The 18,017-nt window shown below is 45.8% G+C and overlaps 2 protein-coding genes across 2 annotated transcripts; both read left to right on the top strand.

Annotated features, from left to right (window-relative positions):
- Positions 1 to 3,962: 3,962 nt before the first annotated feature.
- Positions 3,963 to 7,684, top strand: LOC121909014 (protocadherin-8-like). Its single transcript, XM_042429372.1, has 3 exons — positions 3,963 to 6,419; positions 6,559 to 6,784; positions 6,885 to 7,684. Exons 1-3 carry the CDS (start codon positions 3,963 to 3,965, stop codon positions 7,235 to 7,237), a joined length of 3,036 nt encoding a protein of 1,011 aa, XP_042285306.1. The 3' UTR covers positions 7,238 to 7,684.
- Positions 7,685 to 7,880: 196 nt separating this feature from the next.
- LOC121909087 (leukocyte cell-derived chemotaxin 1-like) lies at positions 7,881 to 16,467 on the top strand. The gene is made up of 8 exons (XM_042429482.1): positions 7,881 to 7,925; positions 9,142 to 9,229; positions 9,573 to 9,713; positions 10,569 to 10,709; positions 11,223 to 11,336; positions 14,271 to 14,421; positions 15,348 to 15,454; positions 16,214 to 16,467. The coding sequence occupies exons 2-8, from the start codon at positions 9,158 to 9,160 to the stop codon at positions 16,433 to 16,435; spliced, it is 948 nt and encodes a 315-aa protein (XP_042285416.1). The 5' UTR covers positions 7,881 to 7,925; positions 9,142 to 9,157; the 3' UTR covers positions 16,436 to 16,467.
- Positions 16,468 to 18,017: the final 1,550 nt, after the last annotated feature.

An 18,017-nucleotide genomic window follows, 5' to 3' on the forward strand; every position in this document is an offset into this window, starting at 1 on the left:
GGGCCACACACAAGGGTCTGATTAACCTGCACACCACTTTATCATGTATTCCATTTCGATACGAGTTTAGGAATAATACAGGTTGAATGAGCGCATCTACCCACTATAAGTGAAGTGCCATCCTCTCTTTAAGACCTCTATACAGGGCCGTGACACAAGTTCCTCAAGTGTCGCGCTCTCGAGCTGATGGGCGCACTCATTCCTAATCATTTTCATCAATAGTGTAGAGGATGAGGCCATCACCCAGACGAGCCCTGGAGATCTCCGGTGGAGAGGCGATAATTGGATAATTAGTGCTGGGAACCAATTAGGACTATGCGCTTGTGATGGCACGCGAGTTAAGCAAAGGTTAGCTGAGGAGGGGGGGGGGGATGGGGCGGGGGAGTAAAGGGGGTTCAGCGCTCTGATCGATTATCTTAGACCCCCCCCCCCCCCCCCCCCCCCCCCCCCCCCCCCCCCCCACACACACACACACACACGTACATCTTCTCTTTCTCACCCTCCTGCTCTGTCTCCCCACTTTCTCCTTCAACCGCTTATCTGGTGGACAAAAGACACCAAATCGCCTATTTCCATCTCAATGAGTTAAGCCCCAACAAGAGGCAGGGATCGGGCGACCAGCTTCAGACCCCAAATACCCGGCGATCACTAGAGCAAATGGGACCACAATGCTGAAGAAAAGAAAGAAAGAGGGAGAGGGAGGGAGAGAAGGGGGGGTCCTCAAAAGATATATTTATATATGTTAAAGAAAATGCTAATATGGCCCGTGAAGAATAGAGGGGGTTTCAGAGACTCTCTCTAATTCTACTATTGTTGAACTCGCGTGCAGACGGGCGAGATTGACACGGTGATCACGTGAGAGAATTATTTTTTTTTTTAGGTGTATGTGTCCTTCAACTGACAGCTTTGCTTTGGGGGCTGAGGATGCAAAAGCCTGTCCAACATTGTCTTTGTAACGCACGCGCACATGCACGTGCGTAAAGTTTAATCCGCGAGGCGAGACTCAACATAGTGTAATTTGCTTTTGATTGCATGTGTCTTTCTGTGTCTGTGTGTGTGTGTATGTGTGTGTTTGAGTTAGAGAATGCTGTATTAGCGGTATTAGAGTCCGGTGTGCTCTAAACACATAAAGAAATGAGAAGAAACAGGAGGAATAAAAACAGCCCCGCAGTCAGCACATTATTACTGTGCCTCAGTATATCCTCTCTGCCTTCAGAATAGGCTCTTCACAAAGCTTTTGACTGAATAAAGGATCTTCTGGATCCGACTTAATGTTGCTGCTGAAACAAATTCAGAGTTACATTATCTTCATATTATAATTGACATTTCAGTATTACTTTGCTCCCTTTGTAATATTGTGACTAATAGTTTATTCATGGCAATAAATCATTAACTAGCTCAGTTACAAGACATTAATTAGAACACATTTTAGGATGCTAGGTTGTGAAAATCACTATAGCTGGTGTTTCTTTGTTCCTTCCTTCTATGTTCCTTTCTATTATGTAATAACGCAGTTATAAATGATAGTAGTCCATTAATAAATGCTTAACACGTTGTTAATAAATGGATTCTTCCAGTATGTAAGTGGTCATACAGTCCAATATGAGTTCACAACCTGGCAACCCAAAAGTTGCAGTTATTATTATACAGATCTATAAAGCTAGAGTAAATGATTAGCCTAATTAATTATTAATAAAGCCTTTATGAGGAATCTCTTATTAGAAGGCAGATATCACTCCCATGAAGACTTGGCTGTGATTTATGTCTTATAAGTGACCTATAAAGTTGTATTATGGTGTATTAACCTTATTTAAAGCCGTTAGTTACAACATATAAAGCTAAAGGGTGCCTTAATGGAAAGGAATATTTCTCTTAACACTCTAGAGTTTTGCTGTGGTGTCCTTAATTACTCACAGGATGATAACTCCTTATCGTTTAGGACAGGCCTGACTGTGTCTAACTATGCAAGCTGCTTGACTGGATGTTGTCCATTCAGGTGTCTCCTATTTGACTTTCTGTGGCAGATGGGTTCTTTATAGAACATGCCAACTGATATTAGCTTCTACTGCAAGGCAAGTGTTGCCCCTGAAAAAGGTGGTTGTGTGCGTGCGAGGGGAGGAGAGGAGGAGGAGGAGGGGGGATGAATGTGGAGGAGAGGGGAAAGAGAGAAAGAGAGACTGAGTCCAATGGGAAGAATGAGAAAATCTCTTAAAGAGCCGTGACGGGGCCCCGGCCGCTCTCTAAATGTATTTTAATAGGAGAGACCCTGATGTCCAGGGCAATTCATCTCCCATCTCCATGTAATGAAAGGAGCCGTGGCCGGGACCGGGGCAGGTCTGAGGAAGGGGGGAGAGTGGGGATGGAGGGATGGTACAAAGGCTGCATGTGGCTTTGCCTCATTATGCTGCAGTTAGGCGGAGGACTGCATGGAGGCAGCGGGGGTTAGGGTCCCCACAGACCGGCTCAGGGGCCACAATACCGGCGTGGACGGCTGCAAAGGGAGACCCTACCATGCCATTATCCCGCCGCTACTAACGAGGGCTTCATACGCCTTTGATATAATCTCACTATTGAAATCCTGATAAATCCCCCCTGCGTTTACAGCCAAATCCCATTTGTAACGGGTTCGTGGAAGGCTGTGTGAGTGCGTGCGTGACCGTGTAGTGTGTGTATGTGTGTGTATGTGTGTGTGTGTGTGAGAGTGTGTGTGTGTGAGTGTGTGTGTGTGTAGTTTTCACCTGCACCTCTCTGTTCTGGCAGGCGAGGCCAAGGAGAGTCACATGTTAAACCGGGCCGTTACACTGGCTTTAATTAAAAAATCCCCTCTCTCGCGCACAAGACATCTCGTGAGCCGATCTGAGCTGAGACCAAATTAGAATAAAATCAATGTTTAAGTGGATATAGTCCTTTTCCTGCCTCAGATATGATCTGATAGGCAAACAATTACTGGATTACAACACACTAGGGGGATGAATAATAGAAGGCTGAGCAAATTTATGGAATTTATTAATGAGAATAAAATGTGCACTAAATTGATGCTATTACCACCAGTTACACCACATTTTTTTTCTGAATGTCTGGTCCTGCCATTATTCAGCATGTTAAGCTGTCTCAGCATTATGAGTCTATCAAAGGTGCATTATATGAAATCTTATCTGTCTGGGTGAGTGGATCAGGGCACTCTGAGATTGAGTAAAGGACAAATCATGTCGTATTATTGCATGCTTGAAGTTATTTTCCTACATCGGAAGGGGAGAGGTCACTAGGACAACTCAGCCTGCCAGTGACTGTTGTTACTCCAGTGGTTTACACGGGACACGTGCGTGGGGATCCAACTGAACAGTGTTTAAGCATAAATCTCTTTACACTGAAAGTGCGCCTATAGGGTATAGCATCCTGAACAGACACTGCTATTCAAATGCTTTGTCCTCTAGCTCAGGGACACTGCGCATCTCTGTGCTCCCCCATGTGTTGGTGCGCAGACTCATTTAACAGCCCGAGGAACATAAACAAGCAACGGAAACTATAGCTGTATTAAATCAAGCCCCGCGTTTAGCCCACATATTGGGTGCCAAGTTTCTCGCACAGTCCAGGAATCTCTAAACAGGGTTTAGAGGTCTTTCAGAAGTCCCCCTTTTTTTCCCCTCTCAGAGCCCGGATTGGTCACAGTGCGGCTCATTTGCATGCCTCGCCGTATAAACCCTCCTGCAGACACTGCAGCCCTCTTGCGCTGAGAGAGCAGCACACCTCCAGTAGAGAGAGAGCGGAGCGCATCCAGAGTGCGCATTGAAAGACATATGGAATATTTATTACATGCTTTATACTAAAAAAACAGCCCCGGTGAGTCGACAAGTGCGGGGAAGGAATAGTTTTTTTGTAGGTGCGTTTTGTTTAAACTCTAAATTGGACTCAGTTGTGACAGTTTGCTGAATTTCAGATTATTTTGGAGTGAAGGTGTCAAGATGGGAGAAACAGGGTGGAACGGGTTGTTGTTGCTAATGTGCGTCTCTTTGGCGAGCCTGGCTGCTGTCACATATGCAAAGACTGTGAAATATCAGACATTTGAGGAAGACGCACCAGGGACAGTGATTGGAAACTTAGCCAAGGACATCTCCTCCACTCCCTCTTCCTCGGGGGGCTCCCGGACCAATTTCAGGATGATGAAACAGTTCAACTCCTCTTTCATCCGTCTGAGGGAGAGCGACGGGCAGCTGACCATAGGAGAGAGGATAGACAGGGAGCGCATCTGCAAACACACCCTGCACTGCCTCATCGCTTTCGACGTGGTCAGCTTCTCCAAAGAGCAGTTCAAACTCATCCACGTCGAGGTGGAGGTCAAGGACATCAACGATAACTCCCCCGAGTTCCCCCGGAAAGAGTCGAGTCTGGAGATCTCCGAGAACACAGCGGTGGGCACGCGGATCCCACTGGACTTTGCCGTGGATGAGGATGTTGGGGTGAACTACATCCAAAGCTACCAGATCTCCGTCAACAGCCACTTTTCAATTGACGTGCTCAGCAGGGCCGACGGGGTTAAATATGCGGAGCTGGTGCTCATGAAGGAGCTGGACCGGGAGACGCAGGCTTCTTACGCGCTGGAGCTGGTCGCTATGGACGGTGGTAACCCGTCCCGCACCGGAACAACGCGCATCAACGTCAAGGTGAAAGATTACAATGACAACAGTCCGGTGTTCGACAGGAACAGCTTCTCCGTGGACCTGCCCGAGGACGCACCAGTGGGCTCCCTCTTGTTGGACCTGAACGCAGAGGACCCGGACGAGGGGCTGAACGGCGAGGTGGTGTACGGGTTCGGTAACCAGGTGCCCTCAGAAATACGGCAACTCTTCAGAGTGGACAGAAAGACCGGACGGCTCACACTGGAGAGCCCGATTGACTTTGAAAGTAAGAACACGTACGAGTTTGACGTCCAGGCCACCGACTTGGGTCCGAACCCGAGCCCGGCCATATGCAAAATTGTAGTGCAGGTGCAGGACGTTAACGACAACGCACCGGAGATCTCCATCACTCCCATGACGTCCATAACGGCGGGGATAGCGTACATCACCGAGGCTGCGGCCAGAGAGAGTTTCGTGGCTCTGGTCAGCACCTCGGACAGAGACTCCGGCGCTAATGGGCAGGTGCACTGCACGCTCTACGGACACGATCACTTCAGACTGCAGCAAGCGTACGAGGACAGCTTCATGATTGTGAGTACCAACCCATTAGACCGGGAGAAAATCCCTGAATATAACCTCACAGTGGTGGCTGAGGATCTGGGTTCCCCTCCCTTCAGGACCATCACTCAGTACACCATCCGGCTGACGGACGAGAACGACAACGCTCCGGTGTTCAGTAAACCGGTGTATGAGGTGGCTGTGGTGGAGAACAACGCACCTGGCGCATATATCACCACGGTCGTAGCGCGGGACATGGACATGGGGTCAAACGGGAAGGTCAGCTACAAACTGGCGGACACCTACTTTATGGGCTCCCCTATCTCCACCTTCGTGTCACTGGACCCAGCCAGCGGCTCGCTTTACGCGCTCCGGAGCTTCAACTATGAGGTGATGAAACAGCTGGAGCTCCGAATCACGGCCAGCGACGGCGGCTCCCCTCCCCTGTCCGGCAGCGCAAATGTGTATGTGAGGATAGTGGACCAGAACGATAACGCACCGGCCATCACTCATCCTGCGCTCAATAACGGCTCCGCTGAAGTCCTCCTGCCCCGGGACGCACCGACCGGCTACGTCATCACCCGGGTGGAGGCACGGGATGCGGATGAAGGCGTGAACTCGGAGCTGTCCTACGGGCTGGCCACAGGTGAACCCTCCGTGTTCTCCGTTAACAAAGCCACCGGGGAGATCTACCTCAACCAGGTGCTCAGCCACGACGTGGACGAAACCCTGAGCGTGACCGTCACGGTGAGCGACAACGGGAGGCCCGCGCTCACCTCCACCGCCACGCTCCACTTCCTCATCATCGCGGGCTCCCCACCGAGCGACAGGACAGTGTACCAGTCAGGCGGCGGAGACGAGGTACACGCGCAGTGGGACCTGTCGGTGGTGATTATCGTTGTCCTCGCGGGGAGCTGCACGCTCCTGCTGCTCGCCATCATCCTCATCGCCACCACCTGCAACCGGCGCAAACGGGACAAAAGCGGAGAAGACAGCGACTCGTACGGAGAGAAGGGCACGCTGGAGCGGGGCAGGAGCCACGTGGTGGACAACCCGCTTCTGCCTCTCCACGGCGCCGGGGGAGAAGCAGGCTTTGAGGGACACTCCTACAGCAGCCAGCCCGGTGGGTTCACCTCGGCTCACCCCGGGGGCAGCGACATGTGCTCGGCCTCAGAGGACGGCAGCGAGGTCCCTTGCGTGTATGACTCAGACAGCAACAGCAAGCCCAGAGGGAATAAACACGAGGTGAGGATGCACCTCTGGGACATGTGTGCATAGGGATGGGTGAGGGGACGTGTAGAGTGGCACACAACAATAAGAAATCTGCATTGTGTTCATCCAGCAGACACTAACCACTGCTTTTCTCTCTTATCTCATCTTGCAGGGTTACTCCACTCTGCCTGGCTATGGGAATGGTAAGGAAGCTGTGAGGCCCATCACCATCTGGAAGGGCAACTCTTACACCACCATCTCTGCCAGGGACCCAGCCTTCAGTGGCAAAGACAGTGGCAAGGGGGACAGCGACTTCAATGACAGTGACAGTGATGTGAGTGGAGACACCGGCCTGAAGAAAGATGGAGCAGTGGTTCCTCCCATGGGTGGCCAAAATGGTAAGGGCATGAAAATTGGAAAATTTTGAGTGGATTCATGATAGGAGATCAATTATTGGCTCAGAATCTAACTCCTCTTTCTTATCTCTTCTTCTCTCAGGTCTATGGGCTTGCACCAGTGAGTGTAAGGTCCTGGGTCACTCGGATCGCTGCTGGAGCCCCTCAGCAGTAAGAGCCAACGCAGCACCCTCCCCAGCCCCAACTCTTTCCTCCTTCAGCAACCTCTCCAAGACGGCCTCCCTGCCCCGGGACCCCCACCGCAGGGACAACTACTACCAGGCCCACATCCCTAAAACAGTGGGGCTGCAGAGTGTGTATGAGAAGGTGCTGCACAGAGAGTACGACTACGTCCTGGTCACCCCTCCCAGGCCTGTGAGGGTCCAGGAGATCAGTGATATAACCATCCCTGTTTACACGCCCACTCCAACACACTGCCCCAACAATGACATCTAAAAAAAGACATTGTATACACACACATACACACATACATCTACGCTCACTCTCAAAGAAATGTATATTGTACTCAAAAATTTTAATTTATGAATCACTGACAATGAGAATAATGTAAACAAGTTATTTGTTGCTGTGGAGAGTGTGCATATATACGTTTATATCCTAATATTTGTGCATTTTTGTTCTATTGTAAAAGTCACATTTGAAGTCCATCCAGTCACTTTGAGAAATTTTGTTGGACATGAAGTGTATCATATGCAAGTTTTGTACATATACAGAGATTTTATTTTTTATAAAAAGTAATAATTAAGTGAAGATATGTAAATACAAATTGTAATTATTGATCTTTAAGCATGCTTCTATTTAAAATGGCCCCAGAAACTGTTGAGTTTGAGGGTCGGTGACACACAATGTATCAAATTGAACTGATGTATGAAATTATTTGAATGCAATAATAAGTCATTGTACAGATTTTTTTATCATCACAATATTCTGACAGAAAATAAACTTTGAAATACTGTTCTTGAAAATGTGACTCCTGTGTTTGTTGGAAAGATAATGATCCAGGTGAGCAGGGTGTTTGTGAATGCCTTGCAGGAATATCAGTCAGGCCAGTCACTTATAAAAGCCAACAGGCGTCGCTGTTATTGCAGCAGTGAGCCTCCGTCCTTGCAGCGCTCTGAAGAAGGTCAGTTTAATTTTTTTTTTCTTTTGTGAATACGACTTTGTTGGTAAAATGCCAGAGCAGGCGCCGATGATTCACTCTGTCGCCTCAAGAATACCAAGAACAAAACCCTCACTTGTTGTTATTTTGTCATTTTCAATGACTTCATAACTGAATTTCAAGTTATGCTCAGGTTGTCATCACATAAATCAATCACCGCCCCCTGAAATGTGCGTATGGAGGTGATACACACAATGAGAACGACTGTGCGTAAAAGTGCATTTACTTGTCTCCAAAACACGAGGGGAGTCAAAATTTAAGTTTAACACCACATACAGACATTCAAATATATGTACTCTTTGTCAAAGAACATTAAGTCCTTGTGAGCAAATCTCCCTGCTCCACAGCATCCTGTCACGATGTTTTTTGTCTATCTGCCAAATGCGCACGGTGCGCCCTTACGTAATCCCCCATTATCATTCATGGATTCAGGGCATTTTTAATAGCGGCAACGGCAGCTCTGGACTCAGTTAAAGAGGGTACACTCGGTGCAACAAGCGTCCGCTTTTGCGCACTGTCCTGTAAAACATAAAGTGTCCGAGCTGGAGAAAACATGCGACATTCCGGCAATGTCACCTCTGACCTGCAACAGTCTGCGGAGGCAAATGAGTGAGAAAGAAAAGGAAGGAGAGGAGTGGCGTACAAAGGTGATTTGAGGAGACATCCTCACCCACCCTTCATCTTGTTAATTGCTGAATAGATCTTGGTCTATCCACAGAGGTTGTCATAAAGCTTAATGATCTGAAATTCTGAGGATCATAGCAGGAATCAAACTCATGTAAGTTACATGAGCGGCCTATATGATCTTCAAAGGGAAAAAATGATTAATGCTTTTCTTTTTGAGAGCATAACTTCTTGCTTAAATTAGTGGTCTCTCACGGTGTGGCGATCATCAGCTGAAGGTTATACTTTACCTTTTTTTTTAAAGTCACAGAACTTGAAATTTTATGCACAGTTTAAGTGTTGCTGGGGTCACAGAGGGAAATGTACAGTAGCTCTGCATAGGCGACTCTGTGGTTGTTCTGCTTCCTCAGCTGGTAATTAAACACGACCTGTATGAATGAGCAGGAGGGTCCACCCTCCTCCTCCTCCTCCTCCCTCTCCACGAGAGAGGGAGAGGGAGAGGGAGAGGGAGAAAGAGGAGGGGAGAGAGGGGAGTTAGTGGACTCGGTTTCTTCAGGTGTTTGACTCCAGTCATGGCTGGGAACTCAGAGAAAGTACCGATCGCCTCGGCGGGACCGGAGGACCTGCAGCAGTTCATGCCTCCGGTGAGTGTTTGTATAGGCCGGTGCAGGTCAATGGTTCAGTTATATTGTGATATAGCATACAGCTCAAAAAAGTTGGGGATCAGTGAAGGGCCAAAGTATAATATTATGCAAGACTGTGTCCTGTCATTTACCTTCCATATATGCCTGATAGACTAGACTTCATACCGTAATTTATGTGTAATGTGTATGTGATGAATCTGTCATCATATAGGCCTATAAGCCTAATTGGGCTATAAAAAGTTGCTTGTGTTAAGGCTCCAGTTATCTGTATATGTAACAGGGTGATATACGGTAAAGATGTGGAGATTTTGTAACTTTTGGGGTTTGTATGTTTTTACCGGAGGCCTACTCCGCCGTGGCTGTGAAGCCCGCCGCCACCGGCCGCCTGCTGAAGGCCGGGATCGCGGTGCTGATCGCCGGAGCCCTGCTGCTGCTGCTGGGAGCCGTCGGAGCTTTCTACTTCTGGAACAACAATGAAAAACACGTAAGACTGGTGTTTCTGTGACGTCTGGTATTCATGTGTGTGAGCGCAGATCATGAAATTGCAAACATTTTTTTTGGGTTGATTTTATAAGACAGTCAATCAAGTATTCAGTCTGATCAGCTGGTTCAAAAGCAGCTTTACTTGACTTCTAAAACTTTCTTTAGATAAGTTGCACAACCAGAACACAGCCCACACTATTCCTACTCCATTAAATCAATGTCATTTGATTGAAGAAATTGTTGAAATAAGTCGTATTGAATTGGAAACAAGTGGTAGATTTTCTTTACTTGTTTGAATTAAAGAGAGAAGACTCAATACTACACTCAAGCAGTTTTTCAAGATGGGTTTTTTCAGTGTAGGCAAACACTAAAATGTAAATGAAACACTCCAGTTCCATCGTGCAGTCTGAGGCAGAGCTCAGTGAATGGAGGCGTTGTGTGTATGTGGTGTGTGTTGGAAGATCTGGCAGGGTGGAGTGGGGTGGGGGGCCCCTCTGGTCCGGCTGATGCTCCAGGGGCAAGAGGTGCAAGAGAGGAGAGGGTATAATGCAGTTTTCTGAGTGTTTTTTTTCTATTATGAAGTTAGAAAATGCTATTAAAGCAGTAAAGACATGATAAAGGAGGCTATGCAGAAGGTTCATCATCAAAGAGCACTGTAAGGATTGTATTCTTCTCACCAAATCTGAACAAATGTCTGAAAGAGAAATTGAGGAAAGAGAGGTTGTATGTGTGAGGAAAAGTCACGAGGTGAGATTGGAGAAGGAGGGTGAGTGTTGAAAGAGAGAGGGCTGGGGGTGGGGTGACTCTCAGGACTCTCATACCTTACATGCCAGTCTGAAACCTTGTGTGTGTGCAGGTCTACAATGTCCACTACAGCATGAGCATCAATGGCAAAGTGGAGGATGGTGCAATGGAGATTGATACAGCCAATAATATGGAGAGATTCAGCACCGGCAGCGGGGCAGACGAGGCTGTGGAGGTCCATGACTTTGAGATTGTGAGTTACAGACTTAAAAATAATTAAAAACTTCAGGAAACTCAGGTAGAAGCAGAAAACCACATTCATCAGCACTCCCCGAGCAATTTGGAGCCACTAAAACTTTAAAAACCCTTGTGGGGACATTGGTTCAATGCAGAGAAATTAAATAGACATGTTTTCCCCTGTTAGGCCAATCAGTGTCAAGCTGCATCGTCCCTCCAATTTTCATTAAATTCGGACTAGTGGTTTTTGACTTTTAATTAAAGCACCCCAATCAGGCCAATCAGACTAGGGAAGCAGCTGTTTTGACCTTTTAGCTATTAAAATTTTGACCTTTAATCATAGCATCCTCATGGGTTTAATTTCTTGAAATATAGTGCCAAAATACATCATCAAAATCAGACATATCTGCAGTGATGTTATTTCATATGGATCTGAAGTCCCAGACACCTGCAGACACAGCTAAAGAATTTATATGGTCTAACTTTTTGTTTGTCCCCTATCCTTCCTGACATCCACCGACTTCTCCAGGGGATCACAGGGATCCGGTTTTCAGGAGGAGAGAAGTGCTACATCAAGACTCAGGTGAAGGCTCGTCTGCCTGACGTGGAGAATCTGAACAAGGACTCAATGACGTTCGACCTGGTGGGTTGGTCTTGTCTGACTTACAGTATATGTGCGAGACAGCATGTTCTCTCCATGCTGTGATGTGGTTTTCAAAGAATTTACAGATAGCCTTTTTCCGCCACAGGAACCTAAAAGGCCCATAATGAGAACTTTTAAGAACAATGTGAGGCTTTGATACAAGATTCTTTCTTGTGTTTCCACTGTGTTTGTACAAATGGGGACATTTCAGCTTTCAGTAGGAAAAGGGTCGACAGCACAGAACTAGCTTTGAGCACAGGTCACTTACTGAGCGGTGTCCAAATTTAGTCACAGGAACTCATCTCTGAGGCAGGCATGGAAAGAAAAGTGGAAAGAAAAGCAGAAGTTGCAACCACAGCTACACTTCATTAAGTTCCTGCAGTGAAAAACATCTTGGTGTCTGGACAGTCATCTCTTTGGTACTTATCTGTTAAGCAATCACAACATAAACACCAACATCATCTGCATATATTCCCGTTCCATACTCAAACTACTTTCTAATGAGGAATACTTCATAATCGGTGTATAAATTGAGACCAATGGCTTTTTAAATGGTTACTAAATAATTTATTAATCCTTTACAGATAAATAAGCCATTAAGTGAAGAACTTTTGGGTTGCCAGGTTGTGAAAATGGATTTGGCTGGTGTGTCCTCTTTCAACATAATATGCTTTGACTAACTTTTCATTTAGCACCACCAGCAGGTCAAGGTTTTCAATTATCAGTGAAATACTGTATCTAAACATCTACTGAACAGATTAGGACAAACTTTGATACAGACGTCATGTCCCCCTCTGGATGAACTGTAATAACTTTGGTGATCCCTTAATATTTCATCTAATGTCATCATTGGTTATTTTAATTATTCCAACAATTTTATTTGTGACAAAATACAAAAACAGTGACAACCCCATTAGCCTCAGCTGTTCTTTGTGTTCCCTGCCAATTAGCAAATGTTAGCATGCTAACATGCTACAATGAAATAGTGAACATGGTAAATATTACACTTGATAAACACCAGCATTTTAGCATTGCCATTTTGAGCATGTTATTGTGCTGGAATTAGCATGTACCTCAAGTTATTCAGCTGTTTGGTTAATCAGGAATGGATTGCAGTTTGACCACTGACCTGCATGTGGGGCAACTTTGCCAAAATCTATGTACTATAACTTTTATAAACGTAGATATGATGGATTATTGTATTGAAAGTACCTTTTATTAATTTATTAATGACTTACTAACATTTATAACTGCGGACATGACAGCTTAACATGAAAGCATCACCCTTTAATAATGACTTGCTAGTTTTCTGATAAACCAACAAGTATGTGGTTACCAATCTTAGTAACTCATTTATAAAGAGTTATGAAGTTCTGAGGGATTTTTCAAACCTTGCAACTTGAAGGGCTTATTACAGATTTATAAAGCAATAATAGATAATTTATTAACCAATAATTACAACATATAAACCCTTTATGAAGTATAGTCATATTAACTGTTTTTTTACTGCATTGTTACAGTATTCACTGAGTTTTCTGATATAATATTAGTCACTTACCATATTCAACACAATGTATGCTGAGGTAATAGCAACATAGGCAAGGATCTGTACCAGGAACACACAAGTGATTTAAGTGTGCAGGTTCTCACCACTTAACACATTAACAACTTTACCATCAGACCAATCTGCCAGAGGCTTGGTGGACTCTGTTAAGGTCAAAATGACACATGAAGAGGTGTACATATATAGCAGCATCTGTGTGTAACCCCCCCCCCCCCCCCCACACACACACACACAAACACCACCCCTTGTGATTGTTCAATTGAGGCTGTCTGATAATTAAAATCATTTAGTTCTGCATAAGCCTCACATCCACATAAATCCACATCACCAGAATTGTCTTCATGACTGCGAGTGCGCATAAAACACACAAATGCGCGTGTGCACACAGATGCAGGCACACAATTAATTATCACGCAGGGCTGCTCTTATTGCCTCTCTCTGCCTCATAAACGATCGTTTATTTCACGTTTGTGCTTTTGTGTGTGTTTGTGTTATTGCCTCTCTTTGCCTCATAAATGATTGTTTCGTTCACATTGTGTGAGAGTGAGTGTGTGTGTGTGTTTGTGTGTGTGTGTGTGGAGACAGGGAGATGTTGTTATAATGGTTGCTGCAGGCTGGTCATTTGCTATAATTTAGAGTGATGGCAAATATGGGTTAGATAAGTGCGCACACACACATACACACACATGCATCCCCATCCAGGGAGAGTGGGTCAGATAAACGCTTATCAGTTTAGCAGTGGAGAAAGACCCCCGCTTTTATTTGTCCCTCCAGCAAATCATTTGAGCTGGAAAAAAAAAAAACAGCAGCATTTCTGAAAGGTTGGAGGATAACATTCCCGAAACATGGCAGTGGCTAGTGCAGTGCCACCCTCAGGAACAAATGCCTCCGGGCAAAATCATCCCCACAGAATTCCCCTCATACCTGCAGGCTGTGGATACAGAGTATGTATGTTTACAGAGTCCCTCCTCTGGAAACCTCATTAGTTTATCTGCTGCTGTTTTTCACAAACCTGTATATTTAGGCCATCCAATCTCTCCTTGCCTTCAGATCTTGATCAGTCCTGACATTGTGTATCCAGCTAAATGTTAGCACAAAGGGAGTCTGGATACTGAGGCCTCAAGGGCTTCCTTTTCACTACTTGATTTTATGTTGTTATGAGGAGCTTTAACAGCCCAGCATTAATGCAGATTAGACTCGGACAGAATGCAAAGAGTGTGGGCTGTTTTAAAGGGGAAAGCTAGTAACAAGATACATAAACAAGCGGGATATTATGCCTTCAGCGGCCAGGGACATCTTCAGATGTTTTGTTGTGATGTTTGCATGTGCGCTCGGCTCATTTCTCCTCACTGACGTGTTGCCCCCTGAAGGAGGACGAGGTGATGCCGGCCAAGTTTGAGGAGGATCTGATCTGGGTGGCGGCTGACACTCCCCTCTCGGACTCCGCCTTCCTCAGCAACAAGATCAAGGATTTGTGTGGAGACCTGCCAATCTTCTGGCTCCGTCCCACTTACTCAACTGGTAAGCAGACACTAACACTATGTAACATAATTTTTGTTCCTGGGTAGTGTTATTTCCTAATTGCTCATATCCAAAAAGTATAGAAAATGTCTGTTATTCCCTTCAAACTTTTCTTTTGTGACCAAGACAATATTTTGAAATGTACTTATTTCCAATGGGAAAACTGGAAAATGTGCACATTTTCATTCACATAAAGTCAGATAAACAACATATGAATCAAAATGAACATGTATTTATACTAAAGTTATACAAAAATGACTGCAAAAGATTTAGAAGTGAGTCGTTTTTTGAGATTTATCAGCCATTCATATGTTTTTACTGACTTTCTGACACTGTGAATGAAAATGTACAAATTCACCCATTTTCCCATGGGAAAAAGGTACATTTCAAAATATCACTGTCCTAGTCACAAAAGCAAAGTTTAAAGGAAATAATAGCCATTTTCTATACTTTATAGGCAGAAGCAATTAGGAAATATCACTTACTACCCAGGAACAAAAAAACAAGTAAAAAATTGTTAGATGGTGTAATCAGCTCATGGTGAAGATTAGGAGACGTGAAATCTAAAGATAACTCTAAGTAAAACACTGTTTTTAAGGCTATGTGAGTTTTTCACAAAACAAAGAAGATATGGGTCAAACGTTCTCAAGTATTTCCATTTAACATCGCAGCTGTTGGAGCCTCAGAAAAAAAACAGTCTAAAAAGAAAAGCACAAGTCCTTTTGAAGTTTAAGAGCTACTGAGTGTACAATTTTTAGCGTGCTGGGAGGTCAGAAGTTCTCAAAACACAATTTTATTCTACTTCATCTGAGGACTTCAAAATACTGCCAAGGACACGGCTGTGCAATCAGAAGCTGTGTCACATTAGCGCCACTCTGCTCCTACATTTGGTCTGCTGTCAGATACTGACACTGTGATGTGTGCAGGCGGACAGAGGAAGGCGAGGGCCGCCCCCCGCCGGCGCCGTCAGGCACCCGCGGCCGAGGAAGAAGAGGACGTGGAGGCAGAGTTCAACCCGGAGAATCCCTATCAGGTGAGTCACACAAACAAACTCACATGTTCTTCTTCTTCAGCTGCGCTTCCGCCACTGCCACGGCTTTCACAACTGTCCGTTCAGATCTGAGGGCTACCTGAGAAGCTGAGGAGAGTTTCTCACAGCTGTGCGAGCAGCAGCAGATGCCGGGGTCACGGCGGAGGGCCCGCATTGTCACTGCGAATCTGAGTGTATGCGTGGGTGTGTTTTCTGTTAGTGCGTTTTTGTTTTTTTGTCCATGTGAGGCTGTCTGAATCTCTTTAGAACAGCTCGTCCAAAGCTTTCCTTTCAGCATGGAGGCTGTATGAATAATTCCACAACACCCCCCTGACCCCTCCTCTGCTGCTCTGCCCCCTTTGCCCTGCTGAGCACACACAGACTTCCATACATACACATCTTCATCCCCCTCCAACCCCCACACACCCATCCTCGTCCCTTATGCTGGGCCCCACTCTTCCTAATCTCCCTCCTCTCCTCTCCTCTCCCTCCCCGGCCCTCAGACTGAAGCATCCCCCCCACACTCCTGACAACCATGGAGGGGGGTAAACAGCGAGCAGTGTGAGCCGTACGCGTTTGAAAAAGAAAATATTTGACAACAAAAACCCACATCTGACAACATCCCCTCCTCCCCATCCTGCCTGTCGGAAACACATTTTTAATTGGTTTGAAAGGAGCTTTCTCTGCCGCTAAATATACAGTATCACATGGCAGAGTGCCACACAAACACTGCTGACCTCTGTCCTCTCTGTCTTCTCTCAGAGAGCTCTCGAGGGCGAAGGCTCCATGAGCAATTACAACACGCTGGACCACGAGGGCGTGTGCTGCTCCGAGTGCCGTCGCGGCTACACCCACTGCCAGAGGATCTGCGAGCCGCTGGGAGGCTACCACCCGTGGCCGTACCACTACCGTGGCTGCAGGGTGGCTTGTCGGGTTATCATGCCCTGCAACTGGTGGGTGGCGCGCATTCTGGGTATCGTCTAAACACCCCCACCCACCTGGGAGATGGTGGAGTCCAGGAGGGAAGGAAGGAGGGAGGGAGGGATGGGGTTTGTGTTTTTTTTTTTTTTTTTTTCTTGAAGGGAGGGGGAGATGAAGGGAAAAGTTAAAGAAAGGCAGATGGTGGCTTCTTGTTTTTATCTGCAGCAGGTACCTGTTGGTCTGAGCAGATTTGTGCAAAATGAACAGCATCAGTAACCGTGTTCAGACATTATAAATGCATGGCACAGAATCTAGGACACACATGATCTCACATGCAAAGGTATGCAGTGCCTGCACACTGCACAGCTTGTCTTATTAAAAAAACATGCCAACTATCGATTTAGATCCATCTGAACTACAGAACAACATGCTGTCGAGAGAACAGAGGTTAAGATGAAACATCCAACAAACCCGTTTCCAGTTAAACGCATCGACATCTATTGACCCGAGGATTCAATTGATATACATATATATACATAATGCCATCCACTTATCTCTAGGATAAGCAGGTAAGCTTGTATTTATAGAGCTGTAATCGGCCCTTTTCTTTCATTCTTTGCTTTTTGATGTAAATAAATGTATAGGGTGCAGTCAGCTGGCTCAAACAGCAGTGTTTGTTTCACTTTCCATCACTCTCCTGAGAAATGTTTGACTCCTGTGTTTTTAACTCTTCCCTTTCCTGGTTTTTCTCTCCACAAGTAGCTCTCATTACAACAATGTACTGTAAGCTTTCACACACTTTCATCTAAATGTGTTTTCATCTGCATCGAAGAAGCAATCTCAAAGTGCAATATCACTGAATAAACTTTTTTTTAAGTAAACTCTGAAGCGTCACCCCTCTATTTTTTTTTTTTTTTGTTTTCTCTTCTTGACCGAACGACTTTATTTATATCCCGTTTGTAAATACATATTGCGGTAATATATGATTTATTTGGGAACACCCGGTCTCTCTCACTCAAAGACACTTTTCAGTTCTGAGATGTGTCACATCTGGTAGCTGCTCCAAAGGGATGAGCAGAAAGAAGTTTCCAGAGTTCTTTAATGTGAGAGTTGCAGCTCTAGAACTCTTTAATGAGACTAAAGACTCTGTAGCCGTCACGCTCCCAGATCTTACCCACGATGCAAAGCGCTTAGCTCCTTTTGATGTCACAGAGCCGCCTCAGGCAGGGGTAGGGGGTAAGGATGGGGGCGGTGTGTTTGTGTGTATGTGTGTGTCAAGGATTGTGGAGGGGTGTGTGTGTGTGTTTGTGTGTGTGTGTGTGTGTGTGTGTGAGAGAGAGAAGTTAAGAGTTCCATCCAGAGCCACAAATGGGCGTTTGATCGTCATGAGAGATGAAACGATGTGTGATGAATTTAACACTTAACTCAGTGTGAGAGGCTTGATGATGCGGTTTAGGAGGCTGATCCATATTAATGCTCTCTTGCCTCGGCAGGACGCCCCCTCACAGTTACAGCTACCGCATATATGTGGCTGAAGAACAGGGGAGGAACCTGCTCTTCCGCATCTCCCCGACTGCAAATCACCACTCCACCTCGGGGGCAGCATCCTCGCCTCCTGGCCAAACAACTCCGGGCTCTCTGACTT

The sequence above is a fragment of the Thunnus maccoyii genome, chromosome 12 (assembly GCF_910596095.1).
Source record: "Thunnus maccoyii chromosome 12, fThuMac1.1, whole genome shotgun sequence".
NCBI classification, from domain to species: Eukaryota; Metazoa; Chordata; class Actinopteri; order Scombriformes; family Scombridae; genus Thunnus; species Thunnus maccoyii.